The sequence below is a fragment of the Tachysurus vachellii genome, chromosome 5 (assembly GCF_030014155.1).
Source record: "Tachysurus vachellii isolate PV-2020 chromosome 5, HZAU_Pvac_v1, whole genome shotgun sequence".
Lineage (NCBI taxonomy): Eukaryota > Metazoa > Chordata > Actinopteri > Siluriformes > Bagridae > Tachysurus > Tachysurus vachellii.
The window spans coordinates 19,297,956-19,320,419 of record NC_083464.1 but is presented as its reverse complement, the minus strand read 5'-3'; the positions used below and the strand labels follow the sequence as shown (position 1 = coordinate 19,320,419).

Sequence of the window (22,464 nt, the reverse complement as noted above, 5' to 3'; positions counted from 1 at the left end):
ATGTCAGCTGTGGCACAAGAATAATGGCCCCTTATTGGCTCTCGCACACAGACTAATGAGAATCTCAAATCCGACAAGCAGAGTGCATTTATCACGTACTTACACTTAATGACACCACCACTGCCATGGCTTAACTGTGTGTGTGTGTGTGTGTGTGTGTGTGTGTGTGTGTACTCTGGGCTCTTATACATTCTATTAGAGTAGTGTGCTGCTTTGTAATTTGAAGGAAAAATGTGTGCATTTTTGGAGGAGGGGCTTCATTTTGCCCCCAACTCTAACCATATTTTCTTTCCCTAATGAATGCAGAATTTAATCTGTTTAATTCGTATTCAGGGTAAACTCTGCCCAGGCCTTATCAGGATTTTTGCAAGACTTTGAAGGCACATAAAGTAAAGCTTCTCTCATTTTATTAAGTATTATTATCTGCACTGTTCTAATAATAAACACCAATTTTAAGCTCTGAAAGTAGATTAGAACATTAAGATTAAATTAAGAAGGACCAACAGAAATTGTCCAACTGTTTACACCTGATAATATTACATGTGGTAATCGAGGTATATATGGTTTTTTTTCCTCCACTGTTGGAAATATGTCATTAAGAAGGAGATTAAAGGAGAACTCGTACAGGATTGTCGCTTGTCTTTGCTCTTTATCCTTGAGTCAGTCACTGAATCACACTAAAGGCCAAAACCCAAAGAGGTTCTGAATCACTGTGAGGACACGCGTGTTGTACAGTGACACGCAAACTCACTGTGTTAAAGTTCTGTGGCAGATTCTACTGGATTGCAGATCTTACCTTTCTTCTGTTAGAAAATCCACTAACAAAGCACTTTATTAGGAGCTCTACAGTATACTTGACAGAGCCTCTTGTTGCTCTCAAAACAGCCTCAGATCTTCCCAGCATTGATTCCACAAGAAGTCAGAAACAGTCCTGTGAGATTTTGATTCCGTGTTGCCAGGACTGCATCACGCAGTTCCTGCAGATTTCTCAGGTGCTTCTTGCATGCCGTAAATCTCCAGTTCTTCCACATCACAAAGGTGTTTGATTGGATAGACAGTGAAGGCCACTGATTTTTCTTTATTGCATCATTCTCAGTAAACTCTAGAGACTGATGTGGAAAAAAAAACTGAAGATCAGCGGTTATAGAAATACAAAAAACACCCTGTCTGGCATCAATCATGCCACAGTCAAAATCACAGAGATCACATTTTTCCACATTGTTTTGGTTGATGTGAACATTAAGTACTGACTGAGATCTGAGTTATTATGTCTGTTGCTCTGCGGCCACATGATTGGCTGATTAGGTAAGAGTCTGATTGTGGAGCTGTGCATGTGTTCCTAGTAGAGTATTTGCTGATTATATAGTAATAATATTTTTTTGCAAGCTGAAACGTGACAGCAGACTGCATTTGCTTTGAGTTTGTCACATCAGGTTTACTCCCTTAGAGCCGTTACTTTGGGCAGGTATGGACACAGCAGTGACAAGGGTGTGGACCAAGACAATGTGAGAACATAACAAACACTACTACAAACTGTTTACAGGAATAACAAGACTTCTGACAGTATGTTTCTTGTCCTGCTCTCACACACACACACACACACACACACACACTGTCTCTGCCAGTCACTGGGTCTGTCTCTAACTGTGTGAGTGTGCTTCTATGGGTTTTTTTGTGTGTGTCTGTGTGTATATATATGTGTTACTGTGCCTGACACCCTGTCTGTCAGTGTGTTTGTATCTGTTTCTGTCTGTCTGTGTGTGTTACTGTGTGTGTCTGTCAGGCTGTGTGTCTCTGTCTGTCTGTGTGTGTGTGTGTGCCTGCCTGTGTGTCTGTCAGTCTGTGTGTGTGTCTGTCGGTCAGTTTGTCTGTGTGTGTGTCTGTCTGTCAGTCTGTTTGTCTGTGTGTGTCTGTCTGTGTGTCTGTCTGTCAGTCTGTTTGTCTGTGTGTGTGTCTGTCTGTCTGTGTGTCTGTCTGTCAGTCTGTTTGTGTGTGTCTGTCTGTCTGTGTGTCAGTCTGTCTGTGTGTCAGTCTGTCTGTGTGTCAGTCTGTCTGTGTGTCTGTCTGTCTGTGTGTCTGTCTGTCTGTGTGTCTGTCTGTCTGTGTGTCTGTCTGTCTGTGTGTCTGTCTGTCTGTCTGTGTGTCTGTCTGTGTGTCTGTCTGTGTGGTTTGTAAGGAGTGTGGCAGGAATTAAACCAATACAGGCCTGTTCCTAAGAACAGTAGAGACTATCCTAAGCCTAAGATGTACTAGATGAAATTAGTTTTTAATCACTTAACTCATTTGTAATTGATTAATTGGTAAAGTGGTATTTAGTCTTAATGTCTTGTGTGTTAAATGAGCAGAGTGCTTCTGCGTAGAATTCATGCCCTGGACCGCTTTGTGGGTCAGGCTGCTCTTCATATCTCTGTATTCTGTTCTCCCTGTGTTCTGTGTCCCTTCCATGGTTTGTCCTTATTTTTGATAAGCGACTGTTGGTAAGTCTGAACACCAGAGAGCAGAGGCCTGGCACTGAAGCCTAATTAGAGTCGTATCTAAGCCGCATTGGGGCACGTAATCAGTTTTGGGATTAGCATTAAGATTAGATAAGGCATTATCCATCTTTCAGTGATTGAGGCCCAGCTTTTCTCTCTCTTCAGATCACTTTGCAACACACACACACACACACACACTCACACACACACATACAATCACTATCATGGCTAGTGCCAGATTCTTAAATAGTGTTAACCCGCTCACTGCGCCACCAGATGTTCATTATGGATCAGTTCTAAGAGTAACAAGGAAAGAAATTTAATTTGCAGCAATAACACGTGACAAATAGTGATCAAATAATCCACCTTCTCCAGTAATTTGTGTTTCTAGCCTTTGCCTTTATAACTGCATCCAGCATTCTCGAAAAAGCTTACGGGTGTTCGGGTTTGACGCCGACTCTGTTTTGTATTGCTGTATTGTTACACACACATTTTGTTTTCATTAAATGTTCTGTTTTAGGATGATAAATAATACAATTTGTGTGTTTTCTCCACCCTATAAATCATGGGGTACACAGCTATACACATGCTGGTGTTCACAGTGCTCAGAGTGTCTGTGAGGAAGAATATACGATCGGTGATGTTACTTTCAGAATGCATCCCATGCCACATTGATTGCCTGATTTAAAATTGTAATCAGTGACAATCAGAAGTTCATAAACCCAGTAACATCTCCTGATTGCATTCCAGTACTTTTTAATTACTTGTCATATGAAGTAAGAAGGGTGACTACGTGGAGCTGCAGGCAGCGTTGCAGTGTCACAGTTCCAGGGTCTAGAGTATAATACTGAGCTTTAGATTCCTATCTGTGTGCAGTGGCTCATGCTCTCACATTCTCTGTGCAGATTTCAAGTTTTCAGCCAGCTCAGGAAGAAACTTTGAAACTTTAGGTTTGAATAAGTGTGTGTGTGTGTGTGTGTGTGTGTGTGTGCTCTTTACTGGCCAGTGTTTCTGGGTTAAGCTCCAGAGACATCGTGGTCCTGACCATAACAATGTCATTTTCAAAAATGTTGTTAAATATTAAAACGTAGTATTATAGTAGTATATAGTATATATAAAAGTATAATATATAATAAGTATAAAAAGTATAATATAATATATAAAGTATAAAGTATAAAATATAATATAAAAAGTAGTCATAACAGATCTCATCACTGTTATTGTTCACAATCTTTTAAAAAAAGAAGAATTTTTTTTTAATGTAAACCTAAATGTAACTATTTTCCCTCTGTACTATACTTATTACAGTCATTTTTCTGTGCCCATCTTGGATAAATATCCATTCTGTTTTTAAATGCGTACAGTAATGCCATTATCTGGCTCTCCGGGAGTCCCGAGTGCAGCATTATTTTGAGTATATGTATAGAGAAAGTGGTTTACTTGTCCCCTAGGGAACAGACAATATGATAAAGCGTTTAATTTGAGAGTGGAGGTTGGAAGGCACGAGCATGATGGGAACGTCACCTTGAAACATGCACATATTGTCTCTCTCTCTCTCCCTCGCTCGCTCTCTTGCACCCAGTCAGCAGCTCTGATTGGAATATCATTCATTTGAAAATAGTGCAGCCATTGTGGGTAGACACCTGCTGGGATGTGCAGGACAATGTAACTGTCACTTGCTTTCTACATGCTTCCCTTTCTTCTTGATTAGCTTTCAGAGGCTGCTCTGTGTGTGTGTGTGTGTGTGTGTATGTGTACATGTGTGCGTACGTGTGCACATGCTCAGTGCTGAAAAGAAAAGCAGAGCAGGGAATTGAAAGACCTGCACTTTATCCTCTTAGCTGAAGTGTTCTGCCGTATAGCTTTCTACATATTCCTGCTCAGACTTTTTTCCTATTGTGGAAGTTAATAATGCGGCTCTTTTCTGCTGTGAGGTGCCGGATAGGCAAGAAATGGTCAAGAGTGTCCAAGGTCAGAGATCAGAGTAGATCTTGATTAGAGCCCCACAGATGCACCGTGTGTTTGGATTAATGAAAACTTGTCCTTGACGCTTCTGCCTTCTGAAAGCACCACCCCAAGCCACATCTGCACGTCCTCAGCATGCGGCCTCGGAATATGTTTTTAAGGCACGAGTTGAGACCTTTGCAGAGCTACATAGTATAATCTTTATTAGAAGGAAGGAACACAAACGCGCATGCAGCCGAGCGATCAGGAAGGACACGGCGGTATATAAACGGAGTGGCAGGAGATGGAGATAAATGTGTATGAGCAGGTTGGGGCTCAGAAGCCGCGTTAACGGGCTCACGTTTATGAGATGAAACAACAATCAGAGAGACCTCGCTTAATGGAGACGTCACCACACATTTTGTTACAGAGCTGCTACTGAGACAGTTTCAAAGCTATCGGAGACATCACAGGCCTTATCTCTCTCACACACACACGTATTCCCCCGGTGCAGCACACAACCCGCAGAGGGCTATCATTTACTGGTTTACTACACACCACAGACCTCTTGTGATTCAACGAGTTTCACTCTCAGCGGTTTGCCTGAGAGGCGAGAGTGGCAGAAAATGCCATTTCAGTCAGCGTTGGTTGTTTTGGTGTTTTTGTTTTGTTGCTTCGTGGTTTTAAAATACCATTACACACAGTCAGAGTATAAAAGTGAGCTCTTAAGAATATTGAGATCTTGAGGACTGGCAGATGGTTTCAGTGTGGACTAACTGGTTTGTCTGAGGGCTCTTCATGTGTGTGAGCGTTTGTGTGTGTGTGTGTGTGTGTGTGTGTGTGTGTGTGTGTGTGTGTGTGAGAGAGAGAGAAACACACTCTCAAGGTTGTGGCCTGTGCGATGGTGGTAGTTTTTTGTGTCCATTGTGCAGTAATGCCCTCAGCAACGTTCCAGATCCTGATTTTAAGATTTGTTGGAATATTGACTCTTCCTCGCTGGCTGTATTTCTGACCTGGTTTTACTGTACACACCATCACGACTCGGAGCATTTAAGCGTAATCCCTGACTGCTGTTAGAGACACACGATTACTGCAATGCACTCAGTTTGCTCGGGGTCACGATACAGTATATTCAAGGCTTCTGCTGTAGCGGAATTTGTTTGTGAACATTTTTTAAATATTACATTACTACCTAAAACCTTTAAGTATTTTTTCTAGAGATATTTTCTCTACTTTAGTGATAATACACACCGCACAGATTTATGTTACCTTGCAGATTTAGTTCTTGCTCTGTTGGTGGCCTCATTAAGTGTCTGTTTTGTTGTACACTTGAAACAGTGATATTTTTTTTTGGTGGGGAACAAATCTGCTGTTTGGTTCCTAAACTCTACTAACTGGCTGCATAGATCTATGTATCATTATCTGCTTGTTACTTTTGTTCCTTCACTTAATTTCAAAGATCAGATCAGCTGCTTTTTCATCGCAGTAACCATCGAAATGTGTCCATCTCTTACCGCATCAAACATACAGAGGCCCCAGTTCACTTCAGCATCTTCATCATCTTTCTTCTTGCCTCCTGGCCTTTTTTTTGTCCTTCCAAATCATTACTAGACCAAATATAGTTCATATATTTCACATTTTTGGAGTGTGTGTTCACCTGGCACATTTGTTCCCAGTGCTTCTGGTGGCACATCATTTATTTGCCCACACAGGACCTCCATCATAAAAGACTGTTATAATGTCCAGAACATATCATATATGTCATATCTTCTATTCACACTGTTGTTTTTGCGCGACATGTAGTAGGCGGCGTTTGTGATAGACACCGTTACCATTTACATTGACTATTGCTTATACTCAGCACTGTACTATAGGTTCGTGAAAAGAAAATTAAATGATGATGATGATGATGATGATTTCTAGAAGAAGAAGAAAAGCAGAAAAATAAATAAATCTACAGATAATGGTCGGGGGGGGGGGGCACGGAGGCTTAGTGGTTAGCACGTTCGCCTCACACCTCCAGGGTCGGGGTTCGATTCCCGCCTCCACCTTGTGTGTGTGGAGTTTGCATGTTCTCCCCATGCCTCGGGGGTTTCCTCCGGGTACTCCGGTTTCCTCCCCCGGTCCAAAGACATGCATGGTAGGTTGATTGGCATCTCTGGAAAATTGTCCGTAGTGTGTGATTGTGTGAGTGAATGAGAGTGTGTGTGTGTGTGTGTGTGTGTGTGTGTGCCCTGTGATGGGTTGGCACTCCGTCCAGGGTGTATCCTGCCTTGATGCCCAATGACGCCTGAGATAGGCACAGGCTCCCCGTGACCCGAGGTAGTTCGGATAAGCGGTAGAAGATGAATGAATGATGAATGAATAATGGTTCAGAGGGGTGTGTGTGTGTGTGTGTGTGTGTGTGTGTGTGTGTGTGTATTGGATCAGCATTAGTACACTATAAAGAAGCTCTAACTCCCAAATGTACTTTCACAGACACAGTGGAGCTGAGCTTTTGAGCATTGCAGGCCCATCACACACAACTTGGGGGGTTCTTTCTATCTGTCTCCCACCACCCCCCGCACTCTCTCGATCTGTCCCCACACACACACACACACACACACACGCACATATAAATACACGCTTTCTCATTCATGAAAATTCATTCAATGTCAATGGGAGCTATGTATATATAGATATAAGCTATGAGAGACGAGGGTTTGATGTTGTGATCTGAGGACGAGACACTCTGTCCTTCTGCATCTAATTTCGTGTGTGTGTCTCTGAATGTCTGTCTCACTCTTGGTCTTTTTCTCTCTTCCTAAGCCGAGCATTTCATCTTCACAGCAGGACTGAGCCGGGTATCATTTTTATCTTCCTGCTAGTCCCTTTTACTCTGGGGAAATAGAGCATTGGATAAAAAAACAAAATACACACAAACACACATGTAACCAAACAGTGTTAGTGTTGTTACTCTCCTCCATCAGACTGCTCTTCTCTGTAATACACCCCGACTCCATTTCACTCCACTCTACTCCATCCATCCTGCTGTACTGTACTCCATCCTGCTGTACTCTACTCCATCCTGCTGTACTCGACTCCATCCTGCTGTACTCGACTCCATCCTGCTGTTCTCTACTCCATCCTGCTGTACTCTACTCCATCCTGCTGTACTCTACTCCATCCTGCTGTACTCTACTCCATCCTGCTGTTCTCTACTCCATCCTGCTGTACTCTACTCCATCCTGCTGTACTCTACTCCATCCTGCTGTTCTCTACTCCATCCTGCTGTACTCTACTCCATCCTGCTGTTCTCTACTCCATCCTGCTGTACTCTACTCCATCCTGCTGTACTCTACTCCATCCTGCTGTACTCTACTCCATCCTGCTGTACTCTACTCCATCCTGCTGTACTCGACTCCATCCTGCTGTACTCTACTCCATCCTGCTTTACTCTACTCCATCCTGCTGTACTCGACTCCATCCTGCTGTACTCGACTCCATCCTGCTGTACTCGACTCCATCCTGCTGTACTCGACTCCATCCTGCTGTACTCTACTCCATCCTGCTTTACTCTACTCCATCCTGCTGTACTCTACTCCATCCTGCTGTACTCGACTCCATCCTGCTGTACTCGACTCCATCCTGCTGTACTCTACTCCATCCTGCTGTACTCGACTCCATCCTGCTGTACTCGACTCCATCCTGCTGTACTCTACTCCATCCTGCTGTACTCGACTCCATCCTGCTGTACTCGACTCCATCCTGCTGTACTCTACTCCATCCTGCTTTACTCTACTCCATCCTGCTGTACTCGACTCCATCCTGCTGTACTCGACTCCATCCTGCTGTACTCGACTCCATCCTGCTGTACTCGACTCCATCCTGCTGTACTCTACTCCATCCTGCTTTACTCTACTCCATCCTGGTGTACTCTACTCCATCCTGCTGTACTCGACTCCATCCTGCTGTACTCGACTCCATCCTGCTGTACTCTACTCCATCCTGCTGTACTCGACTCCATCCTGCTGTACTCTACTCCATCCTGCTGTACTCTACTCCATCCTGCTGTACTCTACTCCATCCTGCTTTACTCTACTCCATCCTGCTGTACTCTACTCCATCCTGCTGTACTCTACTCCATCCTGCTGTACTCTACTCCATCCTGCTGTACTCGACTCCATCCTGCTGTACTCTACTCCATCCTGCTGTACTCTACTCCATCCTGCTTTACTCTACTCCATCCTGCTGTACTCTACTCCATCCTGCTGTACTCTACTCCATCCTGCTGTACTCTACTCCATCCTGCTGTACTCGACTCCATCCTGCTGTACTCTACTCCATCCTGCTTTACTCTACTCCATCCTGCTGTACTCTACTCCATCCTGCTGTACTCGACTCCATCCTGCTGTACTCTACTCCATCCTGCTGTACTCGACTCCATCCTGCTGTACTCGACTCCATCCTGCTGTACTCGACTCCATCGTGCTGTACTCTACTCCACTGAACAAGTTGTGCAACCTGCTGTACTCTACTCCATCGTGCTGTACTCTACTCCATCCTGCTGCACTCATACTCCATCCTGCTGCACTCTACTCCATCCTGCTGCACTCATACTCCACCATATTTTACTTCATACTCTTTGTTCTTTCCTACTCTGTCTTAATCATCCACCTACTGACATCACTGACCTTTCTTTTTTTTTCATTTTCTTTACTCACTCACTAACGCACACAATCACACTCACTCACTCATTTACTCACTCACTCACAATCACACTCACTCACTCACACACACACACACACACACACACAATCACACTCGCTCACTTACTCACACTCACACACACTCACACACACACAATCTCACTCACTCACTCACTCACACTCACACACACACAATCACACTCACTCACTCACTCACACTCACACACACACAATCACACTCGCTCACTCACACTCACTCACACACACACAATCTCACTCACTCACTCACTCACTCACACACACGCAATCACACTCACACACACACAATCACACTCGCTCACACACTCACACTCACTCACACTCACACACACACAATCACACTCACTCACTCACTCACACTCACACACACACAATCTCACTCACTCACTCACTCACTCACACACACGCAATCACACTCACACACACACAATCACACTCGCTCACACACTCACACTCACTCACACTCACACACACACAATCTCACTCACTCACTCACTCACACTCAAACACACACAATCACACTCGCTCACTCACTCACTCACTCACACTCACACACACACAATCACACTCGCTCACTCACTCACACTCACACACACAATCTCACTCACTCACTCACTCACTCACACTCACACACACACAATCACACTCACACACACAATCACACTCACACACACACAATCACACTCGCTCACTCACTAACTCACTCACACACACACAATCACACTCGCTCACTCACTCACACACTCACTCACACTCACACACACAATCTCACTCACTCACTCACTCACTCACTCACTCACTCACTCACACTCACACACACACAATCACACTCACACACACACAATCACACTCGCTCACTCACTAACTCACACACTCACACACACACTCACTCACTCACACACACACATACACACACTCACACACACACTCACACTCAGACACACACTCACACTCACTCACTGACTCACACACTCATTCGCTCACTCACTTACACACCCACACTCACTCACTCAATCACACACTAACACAGTCACTCACTCACTCACTCACATGCTCGCTCACTCACTCACTCACTCACATGCTCGCTCACTCACTCACACACTCACATGCTCGCTCACACACTCACACACACACTCAGTCACTCACTTACACACTCGCTCACACACTCACACACACACTCAGTCACTCACTTACACACTCGCTCACACGCTCACTCACTCACTCACTCACTCACACACACACACACATGCACTCAGTTTGTGTCTCTGTCTGTCAGTCTAATTGGAATCGTGTGGTGCTATGCTCAGTTTGATGACTGAGTGGGAGTGTGCGTCATGCCGCTGTGACAAGTGCTCTGCAGCTCTTTGATAAAGACTCTCTGTCTAAACCTTCTCCCAATCAGCACTGCTCATCCCTGCTTACCCACTTGCTCACCTCCTTAGGGTATTCTCTTTGGTGTGTGTGCGCGTGCGCATGTGTGTGTGTCCATGTACGTGTGTGTGCTTGTGATCGTACGTGCATGCCTGTGATGACTTTTGCAGTCAGGACCCAGGCAGTGGTTTTTGAAGACCTAGAACAGACTGTAAAAATAGAGCTGCATGCAGAAGTGCGAGAGTCAAGCTTTTCCTGCTGCTCTGCCAGCTCCTCTTGCACACACACTCCACTTTCCAATTATAACACCCTTCGACAGGGGGCCTGCTCGAATTTCTGTCAATAGCAGTGCAGGTTAGGTTTCTCAATAACAAACTAAATTATTAACGGAAGAGGGAGTGAGGTGGAGAGAGAGTGTACACATGTAGTGTTTACTTTTATTCATAACCTGAAACGTAAGACAGAAGCGAGACGGATAAATGATATTCTGAATAATTGTGCAGGATTCTCGGAGTCGGTTCACGGTTAAGACAGGAGCATGAAAGAACTGAGAACGAAATCCATGTTTTTTTTTTTCCCTGTCTTTTCCATATGACTGATTTCTAAGGAGAATGAGCTGCGCTGTGTATGCAGACCATTGTTCTAGAAGACAGGAGCTATGGGGAAGGACGGGTCATGCCTTTCTGATGTCTGGCAGCGGAATGACCTCACTGTGGTTTTTCTATTGATTGCGCTTGTGGCTGTCTGCCGTCTGGCACAGATCCCGCTCTCGTGTCTGGCCGTCGTCTGGCCGACGGTGCCACTGGAAACTTCCAGAGGTGTAGAGAATACAAACGTCAGGGTTTTTAAGGGGAAAAAAAACACCCCTTAAAGGTGTTGTTTAGTATTGTGTGTATGTTTGTGTACTTTCGTTCTGTGAATCAGTTGTTTCTGGTGGATAATTGTCACCATTTTCTCTTTTCGGGTTTAAGAGCACATGCTGAATAAATAAATGTGATTTGTGAATGCAGCACCTGGCTGTACATAGACTTCTTCTGTTGTCTAGTCTGTTACAGGGCTTTTCTCATGCACCAGGCCGAGTACTGTGTTTGTGCCCGAGTGCTTCACTCTCCTTTACTACATCAAGAGCTCTCTGAATATTTCATTCAGTTAAAAAAAAAAAAATAAAAGGCTTGTTGTGTTGAGAGAATGTGACAATAACAGTATTATACAGAGTGGAAAGCACTGTAACGGTTTATTTAACACTTTATCACAAGCTTTAATAGTATTCAGATTGGCACTCCCACCTCTTACAGTGTCAACCGAATTCTTTAGTCCACGCAGAATTCCAGAAAAGACTAGCCACTCAAAGGGGCACCAGTGACTGTTGAGTGACCTTTCTCCTCCTCTTCTTCTTCTTCCTCCTCTTCTTCTTCCTCCTCCTCCTCCGTGTCAGTTTGTCTAAAGCCCAGTGCCAGTGGCAGATACTTTCTCTCCCTGTAGGTTTAGTCGACTGGCATCGATAGCAAGATGACTGTGACCTCGATGCTATAGACAAGACACACACACACATACACACACACATTTGGAATGCCACTGAGGCATTCATTTTGAGCTCATGCTCATGCCACTGCCCTGATAAAGAAGAGAGTGAGAGCACTGATGGTTCTGACACCCATCTATTTGCTCCTAATCCCAAATGAGGCCAAGGATGTTGTCTGTCTGCTGAATTGATTCTCTGTGCACATCTATTACAACAAGTAAACTTACCGTCACTCACACAGCCTCAACATGCTCTTGCAGTTTCCGGCAATTTCCAGAGTCTTGCTTTTATCGGCTCTAACGCGACTATTTTCCAGGAACAGAAAAAAAAAAGCCTCTTTAATACACGGTCAACATCGTGGTCTGACGTTTCATTTTAACAAGTAATCTTGAACCTGTGGAATTTCTTCACAAGTAGTTCTGAAGTAGAAGAAAATAATTCTCTTTTGTCTGAAGATGCCTAATACAGGCTGTGGGGTGTAGATGTGGTAGATTTGTGTGTACATGTATTTGAACTTGAAGTGGTGATTTTTAAAAGCTTTTAATTAGCAATCCCCTTAAACTCGGTGTGACTGCGACGATACATGTCTGAAATTTCACATTCTCTTTCACAGCTGTAGGGGTCATTGGATGATAATTGCCCAGCACTGCACGATCCCAGTTCCAATTTAGTAGTCCAGCAGCAGCATGGACACCCACTGAAAATATAATTAGGAGCTTTTCTGACTGTCTTGGCTGTGAGGTGGTTAATGAAATGGTGCACTAAACAGGTGTTAGCACCACCAGCGTTTAGCACACACCCAGGCTGCGAGGCTATCAATTCACCAGCGCATATTTTGACACTTCTTGCTCGGTTCTACAGTCGTATTTTATCTAATGGAGACACAAGGGTCACAGTGGTCTGTAGAAATATAGCCAGGTCTGACTGTCTAAGCAAAGCTTGCGGTTGTGTTGTTTTTTTTATGATTCGTTGAGACCCACATGACCGGTATCATGGGATCTGACTATTGATGCTCACTGACAAACTGACCCACCGTTAGCAGGTTACAACCACACTCTGTGATTAGACAATGGTGCCTTTGTACAGCTGAATTACAGGCTAAGTCTCATGCCCTTGTTTTTCCTGGAGCTCCTTAACTGTCGGGATTAAGTACATAAAGACAATATACGCAGTTGTTTGTTTCTCAGAAGCTGGCTGTCTTCTAGATCCCGACATTTTCTTTAATACATTTCACATGCTCAGCAAGGGAAATGACTATGGCCTTGTTTTTAAAGGCTTGCGCTTCATTTGCACCTCAGATTTTCGGCACAGCTGTTCCTTGGGCTTGCTAATCAGCTTTGGAATATCATTAAAAAAAAAAAGTCCAATCTGCCAGGCAGTCCTGCCATGTGAGGATTTAACGGTGGCAATAAGATGCGATCATTTGCAATGTAAACTCCCCTTAGGCAAAGTTATTTGGATGCTTATATGCATTGTTCCCATTTGTTAGTCGTACAGCCCTTCTCGTCTGTCCTTACGATCTTGAAGCTTCTCAGGGGTCCTGGAAGTGTTCGCGGGGTAATTTCGGGAAGCCACATGTGCCAGTGCAGTCTTCCCTCAGAGAGGCTAGCTGTGGCCATGTTAAATGGCACAGCTACAAGCAGGTCCTAGCCGCAGTGGCTGGGGGGTAATGGGCCGTGGAGAGCTCACGCACTAACCTGCCTAATCATGTTTGAAATGACAGAGGAGCCCAGGGACACGTGCCTTCATTAAGTGTGGTGATGTAGACGAAGGGGGCAGAGAGGAGGGCTTATTCAGGTAAGGGTCCCAAAGCATGCAAGGCTCTGCTCCGAGGCAAGTCTTCTGAAATGCGCGTAATACTCATCACATTTAAATATGGCCCTTGTGGTTTTAGTCAGTGGAGCACAGCCACACATAGCAGAGCCGTTACACTAACTTGATGTAGATCTTTTTAAGATGTTCCCACCTCCACGTGTTGGATATTCGCCATAAAGATAATCTGCATGACTAGGGACATGTCAGACAAGAGAAGAGCACCTGACGGCCTAAGTGCAACCGCCGGCCTCGGCACTTGGAAACGAATGTCACATAATCAATCCACAACCCCAGAGGCGCTCTATCCTCAGACTCTAAGCAGCTAATGCCCAGAAATCCTCCATGCCTTGTTCCCCTAACAGCTGTCAGCTTGTCAACACCTCATATTTGGCGAACAGTTTTTTTTAAATCCCGACTGATTACAGATTGGCGAGATTTCTCAAGGACACGGTGTACAAGTCAAGCAGCACATTGTTTCAGAGAAGTTCATGTGGGACTGTATGTGTTTGGAGGGCCTCTGTTAGTGATAACACTGTTGTGGTGTATGGATTTTACAGATTTAGGTTTCTTGCTATGCTCCTGCTGTTTATTTGCTCTCCTGATGGGGCCTCATGTCTTGGTCCCGTGGTGTGCAGAAACGTAGCATTCACAAGGTTATGTCCTAAAATTGTGGATATGCAATAACAAATATTGTTATCAGTGAAAATATAGAATTATTTAAACATTTAAAACTGAGATAACATTTACGATTTTCACTAGAAAGACCGTGTCTATATTTTGTTTGCATTTTTCCAATGAATCATTTTTTTGTTTGTTTTTATGTCTGGATTTTTTGATGAACTTTATTTATTTTAAGCTTGTTAGATATCAAAGATTTAGTGTCAAACTACAGTAGAAATACACTGTATATACTGTAGAGTCTATACTATAGACAAATGCTTGATTTATTCCCTTTTGCTGTTGTAAAAACATCTAGTCTTCTGAAAAGGTTTTCCACTAGATATTGGACCAGTGCTGCAGAACTTATGCTCATTTAGCGACTAGATCATTAGTGATATCAGGCGCTGATGTCGGGTGAGGAAGCCTGGGGTGCAGTCAGCGTTACACTTCATACCAAGGCTCAGGCAAGTTCTTCTACTCCAGCTATGTCTTCATGGATCTCGCTTTGCGCACAGCGGCAATACAGCCCCTTTAGGAAAATGTAATGTTCCAACATACAAAAACACCATGTGCTTCTAAATTTGTGGCAAAGGTTTAAGGAAGAACCACATATGTTGCACACCTCATTTCAATACCTCATCTAACTGCCGCTGCTGCTTAAGTTTGTATATGTTTACAATTGCTCTAGTTGAACATTGTCTCATGTTTAACTTTGTACTGCGTATACATAGCTATATATGGTTGAATAGACAATGAAAGCCGCTCGACTCGACCCGACTTGACTTGACATACTGTATGGGTATGATGGTCTGGTGTTCACATTCTTTTCTCAGAATCAGTCACATATGGCCCCATGTCTACAGCTTTACAAATTAAACTGAACTGAACCTCAATCCAATTGATTAGATTTTTCGGGACTTATCTGGCTGATACTGTTCGGAATTTAACTGCACCGAGCCTGGAGTCGTTCAGTGTGACTGAAGTGATGGAGGCATGAGACGGAGTAGCAAGGGGAAGTAATTAAGGCCAAATCCATTTAGGTCATTTAATTAACCAAGTGACAAGTCCACTAGCTTCTGGAGCCTATCAGGGCTGGAATCAGTCTTCAGTGCTGAGTGAGAGCCTTTATTGGGTATCTATTAATGACTGCGGAAATGCTCTGCGGCAAAGACTGACGTCGCAGCAAGTTTCAGGATGTACATGGGAACTAGACATATGGCCCTAAGAATGTTGATGGCAAAGTTGAAGACATATTTCACAGAACTTTCTTCTCCATATGAAGCCACAAATGAACAAATATCCAGCGTTCAACTGAATCATATATCTGTTTGTAATTTATCAGAATGTTGATGATGAAGTCACTGTTTCTCTCTCTCTCTGTCTCTCGCTCATGCTCACACTCTCTTGATCACAAGATGTTATTGCAATGGAGCAGAACCAGTGAGTCTGTTGTGCTCTATAATAAATAATAAATAGCTCACAAAAAGCTATTATTGCAGTCGAGCATGTGGCAGTGCTTCATAATCGCTGTTTGTTTGTGTTCATGTGGATCGGTCGTCTGATCCAGACTGCTTTCTGCAACAACGGTGCGTATACGTGTGTGTGCTTGTGTGTGCGTGCATGGGTGAGCATGCATGTGTGTGTGAAAGTGAAAGGGCATGTATTTTGTACCGTGTGTCAGCGCAGAACCCACAGCCCCGACTGGGAGTCTGATAAGGCCAAGTGACAAGCAAATCCTTGACAAAGAGCATCTCAGCCCTTGCTTGGTGCTCTGTAGCCTTACATTAGCCTTTAGCCGGTGCTGAAGCAGGGGTCTGGCTGTGTGTGTAGCTCGTGTAGAATACATCAGTGTGTTAGTTACTGTTTATTAGTTACTGTTTATAGTTACATACTTCACTGTTTACATGCTTTCATTATAGCCCCAAAATCAGACAGTGATGTTCTGATGTTGTGAAAGTATTTTTCTGGACATTTATTTTGTTTTATTTCCTGAAGTGGCTAAATATAAACAAACTCTGATGTGAATTTCATTTTAAAAGGCATTCCAGGGTATTATTATTCGAGTGTATTAAGCCCATATATGTATATATATGGGCTTAATACACACATATATATATATATATGGATGCATTTTTATACAGTTTTTATCCAGCAGAAGTAACAGAATTATTAAGAAGTACCTACTGGATTTTTACCAATAGAATTTGACAGAAAATGACAGAATGCATGATGAAGAGCAGGATCCTAAATTAAAGTAAAATGGACAGGTAACATTAGTCCATTCAGATGATACAGGTTGCACGGTTAGTGTTACAGTTAGGATCATGGTAGCTGTCAGAGTCGAGTATAATAAAATCATTCATTGTTCCAATAACATCTAAACATGAGTAAATATTAAATGTTCACTTTTAAGGTTGGAATAGTTTGTGTTAGCTAGCTGAAGCTATGTAGAGCAGTAATCTATCAAGAAAAACAGATGTGCTGCACAGTGTTTTAATGCCTTACATGGTTTGAAATGATATTTAACAAAATTTGCATGGATATGTGTGTGTGTGCGCACATAGGTGTGTAGGTGTGTGTGTGTGAGGGGGGGTACATGATTTGGTGTGTTTGTGTGTGTACATGGGTTAGTATGTAAGTGTGTGTGTGAGAGAGAGTGAAAGTACATGGTTTGGTGTGTTTGTGTGTGTACATGGGTTAGTATGTAAGTGTGTGTGTGAGAGAGAGTGAAAGTACATGGGTTGGTGTGTTTTTGTGTGTACATGGGTTACTATGTAAGTGTGTGTATGAGAGAGAGTGTGTACATGGGTTGGTGTGTTTGTGTGTGTACATGGGTAAGTGTGTGTCTGTGAGAGAGAGAGAGAGTACATGGGTTGGTGTGTTTGTCTGTGTACATGGGTTTTTATGTACAGTAAGTGTGTGTGTGTGTGTGAGAGAGTGAAAGTACATGGGTTGGTGTGTTTGTGTGTGTACATGGGTAAGTGTGTGTCTGTGAGAGAGAGAGAGAGAGAGTACATGGGTTGGTGTGTTTGTCTGTGTACATGGGTTTTTATGTACAGTAAGTGTGTGTGTGTGTGTGTGTGTGTGAGAGAGTGAAAGTACATGGGTTGGTGTGTTTGTGTGTGTACATGGGTAAGTGTGTGTCTGTGAGAGAGAGAGAGAGTACATGGGTTGGTGTGTTTGTCTGTGTACATGGGTTGGTATGTAAGTGTGTATGTGTGTTTTGTGTGTGTGTGTGACATTGATAACAATGACATTGACTGTAATTGATGAAATAAACAGCAGCACACTCCTACATTTCCAGTCTATAGTGATCATTGTTTGACTGTGCTGCTAAACGCTTGTGTGGCTGTGGAATGTGAATGAGGTTGGAACGTATGAATATTGATAACGGCGCATAATAGTGTTGACCGAGTCTGTGATCCAATTCGAACTCTGTACAAGAGCTGGCATCTCAGCTCGTCCTATTCTCTCCTCGATATCTTCAATCTGTCATTAATATGTAAAGAGGAACATGTTTTTTTTTTTCCTTCTTTAAGACACTTTTATGCAGGTTAGCTATAGTGTGTTTAGTAAGTAGCGGCTTCCAGCTGTCTGTCTGTCTGGCTGTCCAATTAGCCTGCAGAGTAAACAAGGCATAACATTAGCATTTCAGCTCAATCTTCATCTGACACAAACATTCAGCCACTCATAAATAATCCAACTGGAGGGAAACGCAGCTCAAACGTACCCTCTTGCTCTGACAGCTGGGCTTTTCTTTTTTTTTTTTTCTTTTTTTTTTTTTTATTACTTTAATCTTTTTTCACCCCTGGCCTTTTTTTTTTAATCTGTTCTGAAAATGAGATTTTGATGTGTCCCTTCTGGCCTTGTGTCAGATTTGGCAGAGACAGGCGCTTTCCCAGCAGCCTGTGTTGTTAATTGTGTTAAGTCACCTATGAAAGACTGAAGAGCTGGAGTCAATGAACCAGGTGTCCCTTTGGTCAGTATTCTCACACCCCCTTTTCTCCGAGCTATCTTTCTCCATGTAATCTCCTAAGCGATCTCAGCACTGTGGCTGATAACAGTTATCTCAGCTGTTCTCCTCAGGGTGCTAAGCCTCAGGATGAAGCTTCTCAGTGCACTGCAATGTGCCTGTGAGGGCCTCTGGTGGCTCTCTAACCTCCACTTTACTTAGGATGACATTCTGAAAATGACATCGAACTACAAACTAAACATTCCTTGAAAAAACACGGGCTTGTGTGGGAATGCCTCTCTGTAGATTTTCCCGAAAGTCTAGTAGATTAACAGTGCATCATCAAACCAGAAAGCTAATACCACATTGATTATCCAGTTAAACTAGTTTATCTGGCATTTATTTTAGTCTGTAAGCTTGTATTTTGTCACATATACGTTACAGCACAGTGAAATTCTTTCTTCACATATCCCAACTTTAGAGGTTGGGGTCAGAGCGCAGGGTCATCCAGCACCCCTGGATTATACAGCACCCCTGGGGCAGAGACGGTTAAGGGCCTTGTTTAAGGGCCCAATAGTGCTGGAACTTGAACTTTGATCTTCCCTTTCAATCAACAACCCAGAGCCTTAACTGCTTGAGTCACCACTTCCAATGCTGTAGGAATGTCCTAAAACTCAGACGTCTGTGCTTCAACTTTTTTCACATTTTATTCTACACCAGTAATATACCTCGCTCGCTGTTTTTCTTAAGCTTTTATGTGTCTTGAATACGGCAGTTGCTAGGGGTATTAGGGGTATATATATATATATGGGGCAAACTCAGTTACTACGGCCTTTTTGTGTTTATAATCACGTTATGGCAAACTTCCAGCTCCAAGTTTTTTATTCAACGTGTTTTTTATTCAAGTCTGAAAGACCAAAGTCATGTGACTGTGATGTAGTTTGTAGCTTTTTACTTCAGATGATTTGTATTTATGCTTCAGAATTTCTAAAAGTTGTGTCTCGTTCGTGAAGATGATCAAATGTGTTCGAATTATACACTTTTGTTGAAGACAAAACCCTATTTTCTTTAAACCTTTTTTAAAAAACCCTACTGGTGGTTTGTCGAGTTAAGCAGAGAAACGATCACTTCCAGGTTGACCAACAATCATCTGTCATGCCTCTCTATTCTCACTCTATTCTACAACATTTAGTTAGACACAATAAGCTCAGTTGCTTCTTCTAATCAAACGTGCATGCACCTCAATTAACATTGCATTTAATGAGGACATTTATTACAGTTACATAATAATTACAATATGACACAGTCCGCACTCATCTCACTCAGGGATTGTCACTTCACTTCACTGCACTCCTGCTACTTTTCCTCTCTGCTGTTTATTAACCTACTGAAGAAAAAAAAAATGTTTCAATCCAAACTATAGTACAAGCTGCAAGATTGAAGCGCTCCTGTAACCCTTGTGGACGGGTTTCAATTCAATTATATGGGAGTGTTTGAGTATTCTGTTCGGGTTTTTAATGAGCAGAGTCACTCCTTCAATCTTTTATTCTCTCCTGTCCGACATTTAATTAAACGTTATTTCACTGATGCAGAGACGACTTTAGATAATCTTCTATAACACTCTGAGTCAAATTATCATGCTGTTGCACATATCACTACTCATCCTACAAAACAAAAGCCATGCAAGGAATACGCCCTTGCCTTTACACACACACACACACACACACACACACACACACACACACACACACACACACACTACACAGTATCTTTTCTCTCATGGTGTTAAGGTCAGTATTTGTAATTTCGTATTTGTTCTCTGTCTGTTTCTCTCAGGTGGAAGGAAGTCTGCTGTGGGTCATGCTGTGGGCCTGAGTGCTGTAGCTGGTGCTGAAATGCGGTTGGTTTGGGGGTTGCGGCCCCTCCTGGCCCTGACCCTTAGCCTCACTGGCTTGTTACTGCTATCCAACGTTGCCATGCCCTTTCCCCAGGACCTGGAGCCAATCAGCATAGTCGGGAGTGAGCGTGAGTAGTAAAAACTCATTCTTAGGGTTTTCAGGATTGTAAACACATCAGTACAATTTGGTTATGTGATTCTCAGGTGTAGGCACTTTTTCACTCGGAGTCAGATGGATGTAGAAATATTAGATATTGAACAATATAAAAATGTACACCTCTGTCAGCGGTTTCCTTTATTTATTTATTTATTTATTTATCTATCTATCTTTTTAGATTTTGAATCTTTACTCCAGGTTTTGGGTTATTTACTAGTTTTCTTATCAAAAGTCACAAAAATCAAGATGAATGGATTTTTAGGAGAATATGTGAAATGTTCTGCAGCACTTACAGATGGTCAGCCTGCCAAACTACTGTATCAGCACTTGGCAGGTAGCGACAGTGTCCCCACACCAAACATATAAATAACCTGGAGCCGATCCCATTATAGCATACATATAAGCTTACCAGTTATTTAAATGAGTAAGGAGGAACGAGTTTTCAGGAAGATGGGTCAGTGGTGTTCTGTTGACTTCAGCAATATGGGTTGTGTAAGCTAACGAAATCGTACTCGGTTACGAACGTAACCTCGGTTCCCTGAGATACGGAACGAGTACTGCGTATGGGGGAAAAGCTCCTTTTTTCCTCAATACTGAAGCCTTTTTTCAATAACGCAGTGCAACTGCACTGTCATTGGTTTAATATGAAACTTTTTTTAAAACCAATGACGGCGCTGCGTAGCTGCGCGAGCCTGTGGCGATGCAGCGCGCCAAAGCCCGCTAAAAAAGGGGGCGGGGCGTATAGCTATATAAGCAGGCAAATCGCCAGAGGAAATCAGGTCATACGACTGAAGCGACGACACTGAAGCCGCAGCCTCGTGGCACGGCATATAACGCAGTACTCGTTCCGTATCTCAGGGAACCGAGGTTACGTTCGTAACCGAGTACGTTCCCTTTCGATACTCCACTCATACTGCGTATGGGGAACGAATTCAACCGCGCCGTGCCACGGTAGAGAACGACAAGACTTATCTTGAACACCTTGGGGCCCAGAGGATAAGTGAGAGGGCCGGAGCCGTCGAACCCTTGACGCAACACTGCTAAGAGGGAGCAAGCTCCCTGGAGGTGGTATGATGACGGAGTCTGAAGAGGCCGTCGTATCAAACCGAAAGAACCCGAGCGTGCAAGGTCGGGATGTCCAGGTTATAGAATCTGACAAAAGTGGACGGCGAGGACCAACTGGCCGCCTCACAGATGTCCTTGATGGAGACACCACTAGACCAGGCCCAAGAAGAGGCCATCCCTCTAGTGGAGTGGGCTCTTACTCCCATGGGGCACTCAAGACCCATAGAAGAGTAACATAGAGCGATAGCGTCGACTATCCAACGCGAGAGGCGTTGCTTTGAGACCGAAGACCCCTTGGTGCGGCCACCAAAGCAGACAAAAAGCTGGTCAGATTGCCTGAACGGCTGTGACCGCTCAGTGTATACCCTCAAAGCCCTCACTGGGCAGAGTAAATTCAGCTCCTGCTCACCTGACAACAGAGGCAGAGCCGAGAGAGAAACTACCTGCGCTCTAAATGGCGTTGAGAGCACTTTAGGTACGTAGCCGTGCCTGGGTTTTAAAATGACCTTTGAGTCATTGGGCCCAAACTCAAGGCATGCAGGGCTCACCGAGAGGGCCTGCAAATCGCCAACACGCTTGACCGATGCTAGAGCAAGTAGCAGAGCGGTTTTCAGCGTTAGGGGCCGGAGGCCAGCCGACCGCAGCGGTTCAAAGGGAGGTCCCTTGAGCGCTTCAAGGACCGTGTGAAGGTCCCAAGTGGGAGCGGTGAGAGGACGAGGGGGCTTCAACCGCCTAGCACCTCTCAGGAAACGCACAATGAGGCCGTTTCGACCCACCGATTGGCCAGCAATAGGAGCATGAAATGCTGAAAAATCATGAAATGATTGACCATTTCTGGGCGTAGAGGCGTCTCGTAGACGGGGCCCTAGCCTGAGCAATG

General features: G+C 43.7%; 1 protein-coding gene across 3 annotated transcripts in view; it reads left to right on the top strand.

Moving 5' to 3' along the window:
• The window catches only part of sema6e (sema domain, transmembrane domain (TM), and cytoplasmic domain, (semaphorin) 6E), a 144,518-nt gene that overhangs the window by 67,983 nt on the left and 54,071 nt on the right, over positions 1–22,464 (top strand). For all 3 annotated transcript variants that reach the window (XM_060870231.1, XM_060870233.1, XM_060870232.1), the window contains exon 3: positions 20,302–20,490. In XM_060870231.1, the coding sequence (XP_060726214.1) occupies positions 20,361–20,490 (130 nt within the window). In that variant the 5' untranslated portion in view covers positions 20,302–20,360. The remainder of the gene's footprint in view (positions 1–20,301; positions 20,491–22,464) is intronic.